The following is a 19009-nucleotide window of genomic DNA, read 5'->3' as shown; positions in this document are numbered from 1 at the left end:
TTTTCTTGAATTCAAAAAGGGTATAGTGGTAGCTGCACTGTATCTTTCCTTACACAAATTTGCTAGTTGATGTCTAGAAATCCCATTAGAAATCCCTTTTAACAGTTCAGGAAGCTTTCCTTGACCAAATTGCACCAAATGTGTGGTAAGCTTGACATCAGAAGATCCCCTCCTGTTAGTCATGTAAGATTCAATGCCTTTTTTTTCCTTAGCCATCTCTTTTTATAAAAGGAAAATTATATTTTTCTAGCATGAAGGACTTTTTTCTCAGAAGAAAAATATGCTGATAGTGATTATGAAGCCCAGAAATGAGCTAAGAAACAAGGTGACACTCCAGATTCAGTCATAAAAATGTAATCAACACTACTCTAAACCAAGAACACAACTGATAGGCTGTTGAATCAGAGGTGTTCAGGTTCAATTCCCTGATACCTCCTTCTTACACATGCTACATAGCATCTCCCAAATTGAAAATAAGGGCTGCGCTGGAAAGCAGTCATGAAGCTGTAGCAAGGACCAACAAATAAGCTCCTTCGTACCAGGGGCTGCTTCTGCAGCTGTCCTGAGTTGGTAACATCTGGAATTGGCTACAGTTATATTGGAAAATACTATATAAATGACAACATGCTTTCAGATAACATAAAAATCTCCTAGTTATGGAAATTTACTGCTTCCACAGTTTATGCAAGAGCATAAAGATCAATCTCAAGAAAGTAAGGGTAGAAATCATCTCATTTCACTTTAGATGTCCGAAGTGTAGACATAAATATCTGTGCTAGCTGTCTTTGGGAATCTTAACAGTCAATTAGAGAAACAAAGCACTTTCTGTATTAATTTATAACATCCAAACACAATATTCAGTCTCACCTAAAGATGACATTGCAACTAGATGTGGATTTTTCCCACCCTAAGGGTTTCAGTTTATCAGGGTATTTTAAGGGAATTCTTTAAGCTATATTGAAGATGTATCAATATTACATCTTAGCCTGCAATGTATTGGCAACAACAGCCAATTTCTCTTAAGTCATTCGGTGTTAAAATGCCTTTCAGGACAACCTGAATAGCCACTTTGCCCGTTCAGTTAAGTTGCCTTTTTTATCACTGATTTTCCCAAAGTGGCCAAGGACCTCACAGTGTTTGATCTTCATTTGAAATATTTCTTTCCTAATGCAATTGCAAGCACATTAGCAAAGACAGCTTCTACATATCTTGTATTTGAAAGCAGGTTTCTCTAGATAATAAAAAGGAAAGCATGTGCCATGTGCTAGAAAATGGAATAAGTAATATAAATTCACATTAATAAAACCGAACAGATGAATGAAATTTCATCATCCTTAGCCTGCTTTCGTCCTAAGATTGTGATCAAAGAAATTGTTAAATGGTCAATAGTAACATTGGTAAAACTGATACTGCTGAAGTTTACAGCAATGCAAATAAACTTGCATCAAAAGGATTTGGAGTTACACAGCAGCATGCTTTTGAAAACTGGCCACAGAATACTCAGTACTCCAGAAATGTGTGACGCTGACACCTCCTCAGCTGTCACCTCTTACAGCCTCAGCCCTCCGTCCTCTATGTGAGCACATTTTGGAAGAAAGTTGCTTCCCATGCAATTCCCAGAATAGTTCAGCTGGACTAGTTTTTAATAGAAAAGTCCTGATTTTTTTTTATACGACTCCTCTCTGTCTATACCCTTTCAGCACCCATCTTTCAAAGATAATTCTGTTGAGTGCTTCTCTGGGGGCTTCAAACAGGCCTTACACAGACTTTACACATTTATTAAGACTTACAGTTTAGCATTTATGCCTAATTCGATAATTATACTTCAGTGTAACTTCAGAAGAATTCATCATATGAGGTTCTGTTCTGAGGGTGTGTCAAAGCTGAGGAGCAGTACAAAGTATTTCCAGACCATCTCTAGTACTCTAGATGAGGGGCAGGACACAATATCCCAGGCCAGATGAGTTCAACCATTTGGCAGGTTCTTCATTGCCAACAGTAGACCATGGTCTATTAAAATATACCATATGATTTATTCAATTCATATTTTATGGGAAGAATATACCACATTTTGTGAAAGTGTCTTGAAGAAGTTGGGGTATTTGCAACACACATACAGTGCCTTCCAAACCCTGCAATAAGCCAATAGAGGAAGGGCATTTAAAAACATTTACTGTTAATCCTTCCATTTTCTCTTCTTGGAATTTTTAAAGGCATGGTTTCTTTGGACATGTATGCCAGTTGATAGCATATAATTTTTGATTGCTTATTAAGATGGTTATTATGCATCTTGAAGTATAGGCTTTCATTTTATTTTCATGGTTATCAGCATGAAACGTTCTCTTTGTAAAGTGCCTACTGTCCCAAGGCTAGCTTCATTTCAGCAAAGATCTCGCAAGAATCTCAAACTCTCTTCTTCAAAGGATGCTTTTTCAGCGTTAACTTTTCTTGGTACAGTTTTTCTCAAGTAAATCAATTTAAAACATTAATTGGGAGATGACATCTTTTTCTGCCAGACTAACTTTAAAAATAATAATAATAAAAAAAAAAAACAACTGAACGTATGATCAATGTCCAAATACTTTAGTATTGCTTAAATGTCAAGGGCAATTACTTTTCTTTCCTAGTGTCAAATAATTTTAAACATATATATATCAATCGAGAAAAAATATGCAATTTGGGCTTGCAGAAGGAGGTTAGGGAATAAGCAATGTTTCTATGCTCCATAAATCACTGCAGATCCAGTGTCAGTATTTTCTTGGAGAACCACAACAGCATCTGTTAGGCTCAGAGCTATAAATATGCATATACATATATTCAGCATAGGGAAGCCTGATGTCACGTCTGAAATCGTATTTGGATTTTTTTCAAAGGGCAGAAGTTCACCAGTTCTGCCTTTCTTTTGCGTAGATCACCTGTTCTCTTATTCCTTCTCCCCTTTTCTTCTCACCCTACCTGAATGGCTTCCAAGGCAGATACGGACAAAGCAGTGCTTCTTCTAGCTTACACTTTCTTTGCAGTAACTTGAGCAAGAGGGAGAGAGAAGTGAAGGTTTCTCCATGTTAAAGTATTTAGGGGCTGCAATTTCATTCTGTTCACCTGCAGTTATTCCTCTAAATCTGCAACTTCTTGGAATGCCAAAGCCTTTCTCCTCTCACTAAATGCATGACTATTTCTGAGAATAAGTATGGTTATGGATCAGCAAACCATGCAGATACAGGACTTGAAGGCAGAGCAAGGAAAACTGTCCCCTCCTCTTCTCTGTCTCCAGCCCTAAAATGAGAGACATTTCGTGATAATACAGTAACTACAATATATATATATATTTATTTTGCATAAGAACTCAGTCAGTGGAATGGAGATGTCTTTCTACCTGTGGATCTAATGCCAAGACAGCAGCTCTTACACAAGTTTTATTGCCAGTGGTACTTGAAAGCCTTTTACCACTTTGCAGAACTGGATCGTCAGAGTCTGTAGCTAGTGGCATTGCATTGCTGTGTGATGAATATACCTTAAGAGTTCGTTTGTCAGCAGTGTTGTGTTCCACCTCTCCCTGTCCCCAGCCTCCAAAAATTACAGACTCAACTCATAATAAATTTCACTTTAGAGTTGAGTGAGTAAGAAGCAGCTTAGCAGCAGGGAGTGTATGCTTTACTTTTGAACATAATGAGTGGTTCTAATTTATAAACTATAGCTGTGGCTGAGAAATCCTGTAACCCTTTAATCTCAAATTATTTATGGCTTTCTCCTACTTTTTAATAGATTTTTTATCTTTTACTTTTTTTTTTTGTTTTACCTGAGACTCAGGAGGGTTTTTTCACTGCTGCATCATTCAGTGTGTGACAGGATAAGGGGATATTAGTTTCAGAACAGTGCTTTGTGAGGTTTTTTTTAGTGGAAAGGAATTTATGATGTGTATCCTGTCAGATCTATTTAAATAATTCCTAAAAGACTAGTAGAATGTGACCTTTGCTGCCAGTAATTTTCATTGTCCTTGAAATTAACATAAAAAATCTCTATTTGCATTTTTAAAATTGGTTATAATTGTAATTTTTAGACTCACTTAGTGGTCTTCGCACCCACAAGCATCAGTGAGAAATTCCTGAAAATAAAATTTGTGGAACAAAACCATCTTAAAATGATTTTTATACAAAAAGATTATTGTGCTTGTTCATTACTCAAACTGCAAGGGCAACATCTTACAGGCTTATAGCCATTGCATTCTTTTTATAGACTCAGTTATGGTTCACTTAAATATACAGCTAGATTTTTTTCTTGCAGTGCATTTTAATGATATCTGCTTTCCAATATACAAACTGTGCTTTGAAATATAAATGAGTTACGAACAAAGAAATATCAGTAGATGTACTGTGTATGCTAAGGCAAGCCATTAAGATGGATGCCAGTAAACAGATATGCCCACTTTTAGGAACATTTGCGATGGAAATTTTCCAGAGATGGCTAATTTAATTGTATTTTTGTGCAACAATTAGGAGGGAATTACGATAGTTCTTTCGACGCGGAGAAGGGAGTGGGCACTATTGTCATTGCAAAGCCCTTGGATGCAGAGCAGAGGTCAATATATAATATGACTGTGGAAGTCACCGATGGAACAAACATTGCCACGACTCAGGTAGAATATCACATTCCTTTTCTGGCAAGTTTTTCATTTGTTAGTGGAATGTATATGCTATAAAAATCAATAATTTTGCCATTCAACTAAAACCTCATCCTTTGAGACCACTATTAACTAATGGAGGGGATATTTTTCAGAGCCTTTCCATCTGGTTGTAAAGAATGGACTGGTGAATGCTTCAAAGCGGTATTTCTTCTTTTGTCCTCTTTGTGCTCACACAAAAGTAATTTGCCTTCCTCCAGCTGAGGGAGTCCCTATCACAAGCAGCAATGATAGATTTTGACAATTGTATCACCGCATAATGGTCCAAAATACAACAGTGCTTCTGTGGTGTTGGGGAATATTGCTATTGATTGTATTAAATGGAGTTTATACCTCTCATCCTCCCAAGACCCAAATGTGTGACACCAAATCAATTGTTCAGAGACAAAATTGTTCAGAGGGGACACTTAAAATTTAAAGGATCTCTCCTTTTAGTGTCACTGCCTGTGATTACATTGTCTTTTGGGGGACAGCCCCAGTCAACCCTTTAAAACCAGTCTTTCTGATCAGGGTCAGTGCCTTTCAGCAATTAAAAAGTCAGGCCAGATAAATGTGAAGGGCTGGGATAATGCTGGCTCTGCCGCATCCCCGGGGGAGATCCTGACACGCAACCTGGGTGTCTGCTCAGTGGGAACCAGTTTGGGGAAGGTGGTTGGCACATTTGACCATTTTGCTCCACTCTAGAATTGGGACACAATGATGGTCATGGCACAGGGACAGGGACTTATCAGTCCAGGCAGTGCTGGGGGGACTCCAAAACCCTTCAATAATAGGTGGGGTTGTGGAGTATGGGTTAGCTAGAGCCTGAAATCCTACATCAGAGTTAGTGTCCAAATGTAAAGTCCGCTATAGCCTGAATATTATTTGACACAGGGAAAGACACATACTTGCTTGTACAAGACACCTGTGTGCAGTCTTGAGTCCCAGTTTAAATATGGTCTATAAAGGAAATAAAAAAATAGGCTTGTGACGTGATTTGTTACATGATAATGCAGGAGGAAGGCCTGAACATTTTTTATTTATATAGGTATATACATTCACAGGCAGATTCTTCTGTTTTACCTTGCCTTTTTGCTCAAAAGGTTCAGATACAAATCTGTATGCACTGAGTCACAACACTGACATTCCTAAGAGAGCGTTAAATCACTGAGTGCTTTCTGAATCCAAATTCTTGTTTATAACCAACCCTAGAATCTCTATCTAATTATCCCTATCTGATAACTTCTCTTGATAATCCAGTCTTGATAAAAAAACATCAGTTGAGAGTAAGTTCAGTAGCAGGAAATCTACTATTTTCCCTGTTAGTTTAAGTAATTAATTGCCTCTCGGCTGAAAACATTCCTTATTTTTTAACTTGATTATATCTGGCCTGTATTCCCTGTTATGCCTTTCTCTGCTCGATTAAAGAGCTCTTTAAAAACCAGTATTTTCTCCCCAGGAAGGCACTTACTCAGAGTAGTCAATTCACCTCCCAGTCTTCTGGCAGACAAGCGAAGGAGAATGACTGACCTCTTTACATTCTCTTTCCATAAGGCAGTTTCTTCAGCCCTTGAGTAATTTTTTGTTTTGTTTTGTTTTTTCAGTCTTGGCGACATTCTCAGGCCACATTTCAGAAGTGGGGTGTTGAATCCCTAACACAACAGTTATTTCTTGCAAATATTTCAGCCAAACAAATATTAAAAAGCAAGGGGAATTTCAAACATGCTGGATGCAAATAATTTGTATTTTCATGGATATTTTGTTTCTTGTTTTTGCTGCTTATGATTTAATAAAATGACCCCTGTGACAGTTCTCAAAACCTATTTTGATGAAAACCCTACATTTTTAATTAAAACATATGGTAAAAACATATTTCAGCAAAGCTGTTGCATTCTAAAAGAAGCCTCAGCATTCTTTGTAACAGTGATGTGACCTATTTTAAAAATGTAAGATAGTGATCTAAGATTGCAATAGCATAGCATTTGATAATCAGCGATGGGTACAAGCCCTTCTTCCCTCCACTTCCTTCTCTCTACATGGGTACTGTTTGGGGATTTAATTGTGGCCTGAATGACATCTGAGAATTTGTTTCTTTTACTCTTCACAACAGAGATTTCAGAAGCAATCATTATCTCAAACCTGCCAGAACGATGGCCTGCCTAATTATCTCTCCATGCTACAAAACTTTCAGACTGTATTTTCGACTGTACTTCAGAGCCTTTGGTGACCTTATTCATCTTCATTTCCTGTTAGAAAAAATTATTAAAAACTGTTAAGTAATGTCATAGTAAGTGTCATAGCAAGTGTCAAAAAAGCATCTGCTCATGGCTGTCAGTGGCCTTGTTCTGAGTTCCGGTAAAATGACCTTGGAATTATTTTGTCTCATGTGCACAGCACCACCTGCATTTCTAACTATAGCTGCAAAAAGATATGGTAGAAAAGGAAGTGGTAGGAAAGCAAATGTATAAATTCATCCACTTGTACAGCAATCAAATAATACAAAGCCCCCCAAAAGCGCAGTGGTTCATTGTGAAACAGCTGATCATCAGCGTGCCAAATGGAGCAGTCTTGCTTTTTATTCCACCCCACCTGTTCCCCTTTATCTCTTTCTGGCCTTTTGTCTGCTACGCAGTTGGAGGTGGCAAAATACAGCGTAAAAATGCCAAAGATTTTTGCTTCAGTAACATGATCCCTGGCACGGACTTGCGTAAGTTTCTTCAGCAATGCTCCTGCACGCCTTGGATTCTGATAAAATGTTTGCTTCCTTCGTGCCTTACTGCACACATGGTTCACTGCTCTACCATCAGAGGGAGGAAACGATTTTGATTTAAAAGCTACATCTGTTGTATTAACAGTTCACTGTTGTGAAAAGAGGTGAAGAGAACATAAGGAACATTTAAAAAAAAAATCACCAACTTCCTTTGTAACCGAAGGTGTAATCAGTTTGGGAGCGATTAGCAGAAAGGAATGCAAGCTCCCAGGTGAGAAGCACAGCAGCAGGACTTGTTGAGCTGCTGCCTCTCACCGTGCTGCCCATGCTCTGAGCAGCAGCACGGTGGCGATGGGGGAGGATGAAGATGAGGAAATGTTGACTGGTTTGATTTATATATTTGGAGTGTGGGTTCAAAGCTTCTGTCAGGTTGATTAACTTCTAGGAAGCCTAAGTCAGGAATAAGCCGGGGAGAGCTTTTGTGTTTTTTGTTTTTTGTTTTTTTTCCCCTTAGCTTAATTCATCATTGCTCAAGGCCACGTGGTAATTTATGAAAGGCTGAACGTGTACGTTGGCTCTAAATCCCCGTGAAACATGATTCCTGCAGCTGCCAGGCGAGCTGTTGGCCTTGAGGAGGGGATGGGGGACAGGGCTTCTGCTTTCCACGTGCTGGTGAGAACTGGGACCACATCTTCATTGAGCAGCCCGCTCCTTGCCACCAGCAGGGTGGGAGGGGGCCATTGTCCTTGCATGAGCAGAGAGAGGAACCTCCAGCAGGAAACCAGTGTAATGGTATCTAAACACCCATTCCTGCCAGAATATTGACTAACTTTGACTAAGTAGCATCAGAGATTCTCTTGGTCGTGACTCAGGTTTATACCAAAATTGCTGCTGTTGGTTTTCTTTTTTTCCACTGGACAGCTCACATCCTTTACTTTCAAGCATAGCATAGGAATAGTGGTTATTTTTTAATAATGCATACTGCTAAAATACCCACAAAAGTACAGCACACCGGGAAGCGATCATCTAAGTGATGATATCTTTCACTTTAATGGAGAATCTTGTACTAGCAGGCAATTATTTTTTGAAGAACAAACTCCTGGAGTCACAATATTATATAAAAAAGACAGTCTTCTTTCATATATTTCTTTGCCTCCTCCTTGTTTCTCATCATCCTAACACTGAAAAAAAAATGCTTTAAAGCATGAAGCCTGATGCTTCCAAGCTTGCAGGCAAAAAATGCCTCAGTTTCAGTTACTACAAACTTCACTATTTGCTGCTGGAGGCAGTTCACCTAGCGTGAGCACTCGGAGGGGAACATACACTTCCCTCTGAGAAGTATTTGAAGATCAGTACATGGTCACTTGCAGTGCCTTCAATGCAAGCCAACCAGGCTGAAAGAGCAGGAGGGAGAAGTTACTGCTCATTGTCCCCCCTGTCTCTCCTTGCAAAAGGTTGTGGAATTTTATTCATTCTTTTGCTGTGGATTGATCTTTAGCTGCGAGTTTCAGGATAGCAAACTTGCTCTCACCTGTCAGAAAACATCTTCTTTATAAGGTGTTTTTTTTTTTCTTTCTTTTTTTTTTTTCTTTTTTTTTTTTCTTTTTTTTTTAACAACAAGGAGCTGATCAGTCACACTGAGTGAAGGTGGTTCTTTTAACTAAACTGTGAAAAGTGCTTCTTCGAGGACTGTGACCAGTATGTAGATAAGACATCAGAGCACAAGGGGCATTTTTATGGTGACATTCGGCCCTTTGGTGGGTCTGCAGCTGTTAAACAAGTCTGAGCCCTCAGAAAACTCAAAATTCAGCATTTTTGCTCATACATCTCCAGCAGAGTGGGAATATACCGAGATGTCGACTGCTTCTGAATAAATCACTCCTCCGAAGACAGACACCTTGAGCAGTGCTCTTGCAGGCAGTGGATCCTTATAGGATGGACAAGAAGATGTGGTGTTTCCATTCAATTTTTTACTTTTGCTCGGTTGAATGCTTCCTCCAAGCTAGAACTATCCCAGTCCTTTTTTTTTTTTTTTTCTGACCCATGCAGCAATCTCAGCACTGCCTTGACTGGGAAACAAAGATTTTTCCCCCTATTTTAATATAACACAAGGAGCATGGTGAAGTATAAATAACAACCCATTGAGGTTCACAGGGAAACTGTTTGCATTTTTATGTTAAGGTTGGGGCTTGGAGAGAGACAAACTTGTCAGGAAGTAGCAAATAAAGCTGTGTGGTAACACTACTGAAAGCAATATTAAATCAAAATAGGTTTTCAAAAACCCGTACAAAAGCGTAACCTGAGTTTATGCAATTCAGGCACTTAATAGGTTGTATTACAACACTGTGCCCAGACCAAGCAATTAGCCAAGCAGATTCTTCCAGCTTCAAATGCCTATAAAGCAGCTCCTGGCACGTATCCAGTCTTCACTCAAATACGTTTGTGCCTAAACCAAAGGTATTTGTGATGGGCAACATTAAAAACAGCTTTGGAGAGACTTCCTGCATTAGGTTTTGTTCTGCCTTGATTTGATTGTGTTTCTCTAGGCCTTTCACTTACCATTTTGAATACAAAATCTTTGCAAATGCTCTGAGTGTTACTTTGCCTAATTTGTAAGCTTGGAGGCCTGTGAATCCTTTATTTGAAACTTGCTTTAACTGTGGGAAATAGGAAGTGAGCGGGGAGAAGCAGATCTTTTATAGCGAGGCGCTGGTTCGGACTATAAATTAGGCCATGCACAATGGAAGCAGCAATCGGCAAGCCTGCCTTTCTGGAGCCCGCCATGTACTGGAACAGATCCGAGCTTTCAAGGAGAACTGGGCAGAGACTGCTTTGCTGCAGGTTTGCTTTATGAGCATGGAAAAAAAAAAAAAAAAAAAAAAGACTCGCAGCTAATGTTTGTCTGTGGAAAGTGTTTTAGTCAGTAACCTTGCGAAGTCCGCAGCAAGAGGAATCCCTACTTAGCAGCAAATAAATAGCAAACATTTCCATTCGTCACCTTCTCAGATGCTGTTATAACCTGTCTTTGCTTTTGCAGAATGGGTATTGTCACAGCTGAACACTTGGGCACCTATGGAGCAATAAATATTTATGCAACACAGCTCATTCTAGCCCTATCTTCCATTTGGAAATAAATCTGAAGAAAATATGAAAGTATACATACTCTGTGAGTCTTTGAGTGCCTTCGGTAGGAAAAGACTTGACTTTAGGTGTTTTTTTGAAAGACATGTTCCAGGCTGGTTAAAGCTTAAAGCTTCAAGGAGCAGAGTCGCGGCCCTTGTAAAGTCAATGGGAAGTTTGCCAGTAGTACCAAGATGTTATGCCTAAGTTTGGCAACCATTAAATGAATTTGAGTAACTTTTCCTCATATTAACGAGCTGGTGGAATTCAGATTGCTCAGCCTCACATATGTTTGTAGGATCTGATTTTCTATGAGCCTGGTGTTCGTGTCAATGTAACATTTGTCCTTTATTAAAAGAAAAGATTTTCCCCTCTTTTTAAATAACACCTTACTAGAAGTCATGCTGCCCTGGCAAGAAATTTCTGCATAGGAAAGTGGAATTTTAAAATGAACTAACAAAAAGTGGGGTGGCTGAAAAATAAACCTAAGAATGCAACCCTGAACTTCTTCCCCACTTTTACTTCTCACATGGCTTTGATAAATCATTTAGCCTTGCTGCCAGGCAGTGTTTTCACGTGTACAGGATGAGGATAATAATAGTCACTTGCGATGCCAAAATTTTATAAGGACTGAAGGACTAATATCTACTCTAAATGGTCCTTAAGTTCCATTCTATTTTACATTATTTGATTTCAGGTAGCTCCTAAGACTGTCAAATTTTGAAGAACATAGAGTTACTTTTTTTTTCTATAGCTGAAGGGTTTGACAGAACACTTTAATCAGCAGTCACTTATATAGTCTGATTTCCTTGTGTCACAAGGAAGATTTACTCCCACCCCAGCCCCAGGAGAGGAGAGACCACAACCTTAAAATCACAGTTGACTCGCGGGGATTTTGAGGGACGACTGACGAAAATGAGAGATACTCTAACTCTGTTTTGATAGAAGAAATTATGAATCAGTAATGACCTCTTTATTCATTAGCATCTCTAACCCACTGTCTTTCATCTCCAGATGGAAGTGGCTGTTGAAATGCAGAGTATGTAATAAATATTGTGTATTGCAATGTGGATCACTTGACAAATCACTAAAATGCTGTCATCTCTAGGTAGTAAAACGCCTGCCACTTAAACAGGCACTTGATCAGTTTTACAGTAGGCAGGAAGTGAAATAAAAATAATAAAAAAAATAAGTTCTGTTCTTCAAACTATCAAAACAACATTGCACATAGTTCCCTGTAAGTTTGCTGGACACAGTTTGGTGACCTCATTTTTAATCTTTCCCCTTTACATCCATTCCACTCCCCAGGCACCATCATGATCTCTATCTTTGTGTCAGGACATTATCTTATGCCTTTTTCAGTGGGAAGAAGTGCTGCTTCATGAATTCACACTAGTTTCCGTAGCCTCATGGCTTATGCCTGGTCTCTGACGCTGATCCAGTCCTCCCCTGTTTAGTTTACACAGTCTCTTAAAGGCATAAATCACAGAGCCCTGGCTTGCACAGTCACGGTGCAAGCTTTGTGGTGGATAAAGTTTTATGCCTTTCTCTGCTTTCACAATTTGCCAGCATGAGCCCAAAATGCACTGGGTATAACGGGAAGCGAACCTCACACTGGGGTTGGTCGCACACCACACGGTAACAAAACAGCACATCGCTGCTCTAGCAGTAGCTCTAAGACATTTTGCTGTGTATCTCTACCTTTTTTTTCTTTTTTTTTTTTTTCCTTTTCACACAATAGTTTGAGCTTGCACACAGCAATGTTAAAAACAAGCTCACACATAGGAGCCTGTCCCCCAGATGGCAGCTTACTTGCTCAAAGTAGACCGTGCTGTAATAGCATCTGCCGAATCCAAATTGCGGTGTTTTCCAGCAAAACCAACTGAAAAGTCTCTCCTTCTTTGTTAGAATATATGAAACAATATATAACAGAGCTTTGGGCCACCAATTAAAAGTACAATGAAATGTATTTTCTTGTTTTCTATATTAGCAATGCAGCAGTAAAATAATTTGCCCATGTTACAGTGGGACCTGGCAAGAACTGAGGGTATCAAAACTGCTCGAGAAGGTGCCTTTAAATGCTAAAAAACAATAATCAGATTGTCCCAAGCTCAGATTGCTTCAATGTCCCTTCCTTACACTAACAAAAGTTGTTCAGTACTGGCTCTGTGTCCCATTAGAGACGGAGTCTTATTTTTCCCTCAGTCTTTCTTTCATATATTACAACTCATTTCTTTACATCCTTTTCAGATGTGGGGTTTTTTGATTGTTTGTTTTCTTCTGAGTCAGGTCGGAAACATGCCTTGATATGTTGTATAACAACGATAAAAATATAAAATGCTTTGTAACTTTTTATCATTATTATAGTCCCAGCAATGTATGTTTTCACCCCATTTTTATTGCTATCTGTCCAAGACTGAAGCATTACTTAATATAGGTTTCTCCCTGCTTCACTCTGGCGTACCATAATCTGCTGAAAATTAAATCGTATGGAATGCACTGTTGAAGTCCTATGCAATTTAACTTACAGAACATTTTATTTCAGCTGTCTTTTAAACAGTTCCCAGGCTAGTTCATTATGACTGCTGCTTGCAATTGTTCATGTTCCTTCTGGTAATGTGTTCTGCAAACCCTTCCAAGATCAGGGAAATCTAAAGTTTCATTTCTCTCTGAGGCCAACATCTGTTTGTGCAATATTGTAGTAAAAGTATAACTGTATTTTTCTTCCGTTAAGACTGTATAGGTTTACAGGGCTTGATCAAGCAAAGTAATAAAGTATATTTTTAAAAATGAGTCAGGTACTTTCCAGAGCAACCAAGAAAATATTACGAGAGATGAGTCAAGTCATCCAATCTTAGGGAAGAGTCCTGGGCACAGCCTTTCCCACGCAGTTCATTGGACTATTTGACATTTCAATTGTTTTGAATAAAAAGATTGTTTCATTTCCTTCATTATAAAATCAGGTGTGTTTTCATGGGCATATTCCGCAAAGGATACTTTTTGTTTTCAGTACTGAAAAAGAGGCAGCTCTTTGCATTGCATCTTTCAGTATTAGATACTATTTCAAGGGTTCTGCTGCTGTGCTGCCCAAAGTAACCTACAGCATACAGAGTCTCGAAAGCAAATTTTCACCACTGTGTGACTCCTCCAGTTGTGAAAAACACAAAACCTCATCAGAGCCGCACACATATGACATTGCATAATATAACTGTCAAAAGGCAAAGCTCGGAAAATAGTGATTCTTATTAGTTACCAGGGATAGCTTGTGATACACTGTGATGGGTGTAGCAGGCAGCAACATTATTCTGGCTGCCTTTCCCCTCTCTGCATTTCTGTAAGGGGTAGTACTTACGGTTTAAAGAAGCCAATGGCATAGCGTTCATTCACATTCTTAGCAACAGTCCTGCCATTCATAAACTGCAATGGAAAGGAAACGAGTAGGTGTTCAAGGGGAAATTGTGTTAGTCAGCAATAAAGACAAGCATCACTGGCAAAGGAAGAGCAAAGGTGAAACCATAAAAATAATCCCTCTTTGGCACAAGTACCTTGAGGTTATCTGTCCTGGACAGTGTGGGGTGAGCTGGCACCAATGTGACAGGGCGACGCCTGGTCTGTCCTCGCCAAGTGTTACCTGACGTTAGCCTAAGACGTAACAGCATCGTGGAGTCTCCACTAATGGCATGGTTTGGTAGTGCTAGTACGTCCCAACACAGTATATAGGGCAGAGAACAACACAGGATTTATACTCGTAGGATTTATACTCCTGATCGTATAAAAGATGGATTTTAGTAACTTGAAAAGGATTCTTTTATTGCCTTACTAATAGTGAGGGGAAAAGGAAATCCCATAATAGCTGCAGAAGTCCCTTGTAACCAGCACACTTGTAAGGGACAACAGAACCATTACTATTTACCATTTCAGGAATATTTTCCAATCTGTAGATATGGAAAATCTCCCACATGGACTTCTTTATCAGCCTCCAAGTAGGTCTTGTAATTAGGAACATTTTGCCTCCAAAGTCATATCCTCACTATTTCTTTTGATCTGAACAGTAAGTATTTTACATTAAATGATGGTTCTCAGTCCCACCATACAGCAGCGTAACATCATCAGCCATCTACAGTAAATTACATTTCTTCGGGTGCCTGTTCAGCAGTCTGACTAGACTTCAATAACTCCAAATGTTTTTTTCTTTTATTAACTGTAGGTTCTTATTAAAGTGTTGGATAACAATGATAATGGCCCAGAATTCTCTCAACCAAGTTATGATGTCACCATCTCAGAGGATATCCTCCCTGACACTGAAATTCTGCAAATTGAAGCCATAGATAGAGATGAAAAACATAAGCTGAGCTACACTATTCACAGCAGCATCGATGCAGTCAGTGTGAGAAAATTCAGAATTGATCCCAGCACTGGGGTACTCTATACTGCTGAGAGATTAGACCACGAAGCTCAAGATAAGCACATCCTTAATGTCATGGTAAGAATGCAATATTCACTTGGCTCAAGACACAATCACTGATGTTTCAGGTGCAGACATGCCTCACTCTTTGCCTGAGCAAAGTACTTCCGCTGCAGTAAGTAGTCATTAATTTCATCTTGCCTGCCCTGCTGTGTATTTATTTTACCTTTTTATTTGGACTTCTGTGACTCTTACTGTGAATTCATTGTATCTAATATGAAATGATTTGGCATCTCAAGGGAGAGCAAGCAAGAATTTATTTAATCTCTTGGCATCTGGTCTTCTCACTCAAGGTAATTTTCAGAGTTTCTGAAGTGAGGCTGAAAGTTATTTGAGAAGTTATTCACAGGGAGATAACGGCTTTCTTGCTATACAGAATGCTACAGCCCTTCTGAATACAAGCCTCATTTATAGTTTACTTTTACAGACGTATTTCAGTACATAAACTGTTGATATAAAAATAGTTTTCAGCTACATTTTCCAAATGTTTGGGTATGCAGGGAAAATTAATTACCTTTTTTTTTGCTCCGTATGCCTAGATACAGAACATAAGTCTCTGTTTTCAAGTGAAGGTTGTATATTGTGAAGTGGAGGTTAATAAAAAAAAAAAATCTGTCTTCGTTTAAACTTGTAGTCTGCTATTTTCTATAAATACTTAATAGCCCTGCAGAACAGTTCTGTAAAGGAACTTCTCACAACATATTAGGTACAGGGACAGCTTTGGGTGGGAGAGCCCAGGATTCAAGAGCTGCTGGGAGACACAGCGAGCAGGAGCTGAGCGGGGTCTGAGCACACTGTGTAAAAAGCTGCAAATTCTTTTGTGAGCAGGATTAGAAATAAATATAAATTAAACCACAGAGGTTTTCATTTCTCGATGCTTTTGTTTGATCTCTACCTAATGCAGTAGGTTTTTTTTTTTTTGCCCTATGTATCAGGAACTGAACTTCAGGGCTGCTGGCAGGATTGTCAGTGTACTGAGATTTTTAGTATCGAGCTGAGAGAGGGGCAATAAATGATGCTAACATTGGGAGTGCTTAGCAATTCTTAAGATTATTCCTAGTCTGATTGCTATTTTTATCATCATCTTCAAAAAGGAATGTACATATATAATGCTGAAAGAGTCCATTGGCAGATACGAGGGCTCAATTGATACCTGACCGATGACAGTGGGTAAAATTGTTTGTAGTTCTTTGAAGGGAGCAACGTGCAAGGCATGTTTGCCACTAGGCTGTAAAGTGGGGAGTGTTAGCATAAGGGCATGACCATATAACATGTATTACAAAAAAAAAGGGATATATTGCAATCCTAAAACTGAATTGGTGATGTCATATGGTTGCTATTCCAAAACTACATGGCATGATGCTTACTTACCATTCATTTTTTCACAACTGAAAAAAAAAAGTCTCAGATCTCTTGTTTCTCGTATGTGATTGTGGTTCAGACTGCAGGTTCTTTGGGCCAAATGTAATTTATTATTACTTTGTATTCAACTGAACTGAAAATGTTACTAGCACTCAGGTGACTAATATTTGTGAAGTTTTAGAAAATGGATACCAACAGTGTATCATGCACTTGTTCCATAGGTTCGAGATCAAGAATTCCCTTACAGAAGAAACCTGGCCAGAGTCATCATAAATGTGGAAGACTCCAATGACCACAGTCCATACTTTACCAGCCCACTGTATGAAGCCTCGGTGTTCGAATCAGCAGCTATTGGATCAGCAGTTTTGCAGGTCACGGCTTTGGACAAAGATAAAGGAGAAAATGCAGAGCTTATCTACACTATTGAAGCAGGTTAGGACAGAGGCTGAAAACGTGGCGTCGGCACTGAGTCTCGTTGACATTCACTAGGTGGCTACTGAGCCTTTTAACTCTTAAGTCGTTCCTTCAAAACCATCATGGAAAATAGTTATTGAAAGCTGCTGATAGAGACTGTTTTCAGGTTGTTGGCTTCAGTCTAGTGCACAGTGATCCTCCATAAACAAATGCCACAACAGCTGGTACAACTTGGCATCTTTGCCAACATTAGGATCAGAGGAGCATGGAGAGTAAAAATTTCTGCCAGCAAAGCCATAGTTGTTTAGAGGCACAATGGCTCTTGAAACAACTGTATGTCAGTAGAAGCCTAAGGGAAGCCGTAGTGATATCAGAATAAAATTGCTTTTGCTGTTAAGCCCCATATATTTATATTCACCATATAAACTGAAACAGCAAAAGCGTCTCTCTGCTAGTACAACAGCAAGGTCATGGGAAATTCACATTATCTATGCTACATGTGCAAGCAAATGCAACTTTCTCTGACTCGTATGAATCTGAAGTTAGGCATTATCTCTAAGTTAAACCATTAGCATAGATCCAAGACGGGTGCCTGGAAAAAGAGAGGAGGAAGTGGAAATTTGTAACCTTTGGAGTTTTTATTGTTTTAATGTTTTACACATACCCAGACAGGACAACACTGTATATTGCAGAACAAACCCCGAGTAGACCACACAGCTTCCTGGGGCAGTGTTGTATTTCAAGCCTGTTAGCAGCTTTTTCTTGACACCTTGTTCCTATGATGAGCTCCAACCCAGTCACCCTTAGGTGCCAGCACAATGTAAGAAGCCTTCTGACATGCTAGGAGTATGGCTCTATTCCACTGGTAGTAGAATACATGATGCAGATAAAAAAAAAAATACAAAGATTAGAAAGGATTTTTTGGCTATTAGATGATTAGATGAGTCTGTGTGGTGGTATTTTTTTCTTTCTTACAGGCTCTCTCTTCTGTTGCAGCCTTTTGCTGTTTCATCGAGTTCTCTCTGCGGTGTCAGACTTCAAACTTCCATTTATTATAAGCCATGCACTCCCGCAGTTTCATTATCCACAGATGTTCAAATCCCAGATGCATCAAAATTCTGCCTTTTGCTGCTTATGATCCATAAAATCTGTGCAGTTAAGGATACTAATTTTAACTGCAGCATTCGGATAGTATACAGCCCCTTCATTCAGGGAAATTACTTACATCACCTTACATGTGAAGAGAGCAAATGGTAGAGAAAGTAACTTCTGCTTAATTTCATAGCAGATTCCTAAGGGAGGAGAATGAGCTCTGGCCTTACGTAAGGCAATCAGTGGCTACAAATCTTTTGTATTAGCAAGCACTGACAAAACAACTACAGCAGCATTTGTAGTGTCTGCAAGTGAGACAAATACTGTGATCTTTATGAGAATTTGTAGCTCTGGCAGAATCTCAGCTCCTCAGTGAATAGCACAATTTTTGTTTTATCTAGTAGAGTAAATTTTACTGATCTGAAAGGACTGATATAAATAGAAAGCTACTACCAGTATTGAACTACATACAGTAGTATGTGGCTTAAATTAGCCTCCAAGTGCCAGAATTTACAGCAGATAGTGAATTGCATCTTTAAAATAATATACATTAACTCACTTCATTTAGGATTCAATGTATTTGGTATTTCAGCTACAATGTTCATATTTATTTCTTTGTGCACAGCACCTGTAGCAATCACCACTCAAAAAAATCTGTTTATCACCAGTTTCATGAGACATATTTCTCTTCACTTCATGGATGGATTGGAAGTAGTTCTACATTTTAGAGTATAAATTACTCTAAAAAAAATAGTATAATTAATTTTTTTAAAAAAAGTAAATTATTATAAAAGTAAATAGTATAAATAATATAATATTATTTATTATTATACTATTATAAAAGTATTTAGTATTATAAAAGTAAATAGTATAAATAAATGAAACATGTTACAATGATTGGAATCACTGTAACTCAGTACATGCTGTTTATTTTTAGAATCAAATTCTGAAAAAGAGACTATGCATATTCATGCCAGATATGCACATAATGTCCTCTTTCAAGCAGGCACTCAAGGAACCAGCAAAATACTGTTTGCTTAATAAAAGCAATCTCTAATTACAGGATAGGGATACATAGCAATAGTTGTGAATCTGTATTGCTAAAGAAGAGGTAGGCAAAAAAAAAAAAAAAAAAAAAAAAAGACCCCAAAGAAGGTTCTTGATCCAAACTCACTGTTTTCACCTTTGT

The 19009-nt window shown here is 38.6% G+C and overlaps 1 protein-coding gene across 24 annotated transcripts in view; it reads left to right on the top strand.

Annotated features, from left to right (window-relative positions):
- FAT3 (FAT atypical cadherin 3) overlaps positions 1–19009 on the top strand; it is a 419605-nt gene that overhangs the window by 314852 nt on the left and 85744 nt on the right. For 22 of the 24 annotated variants that reach the window (XM_083840085.1, XM_083840082.1, XM_083840081.1 and 19 more), the window contains 3 exons: positions 4494–4633; positions 14695–14970; positions 16536–16746. In XM_083840085.1, coding sequence (XP_083696211.1) covers positions 4494–4633; positions 14695–14970; positions 16536–16746 — 627 coding nt within the window. Of the gene's footprint in view, positions 1–4493; positions 4634–6767; positions 8947–14694; positions 14971–16535; positions 16747–19009 lie in introns of those variants that run through there. The other 2 variants (XM_083840077.1, XM_083840078.1) reach the window with 2 other exon arrangements.

The sequence above is a fragment of the Anser anser genome (assembly GCF_964211835.1).
Source record: "Anser anser genome assembly, chromosome: 1".
Taxonomy (NCBI): Eukaryota; Metazoa; Chordata; class Aves; order Anseriformes; family Anatidae; genus Anser; species Anser anser.
The sequence above is the reverse complement of the archived record's forward strand: the minus strand, read 5'-3'. Positions and strand labels throughout refer to the sequence as shown.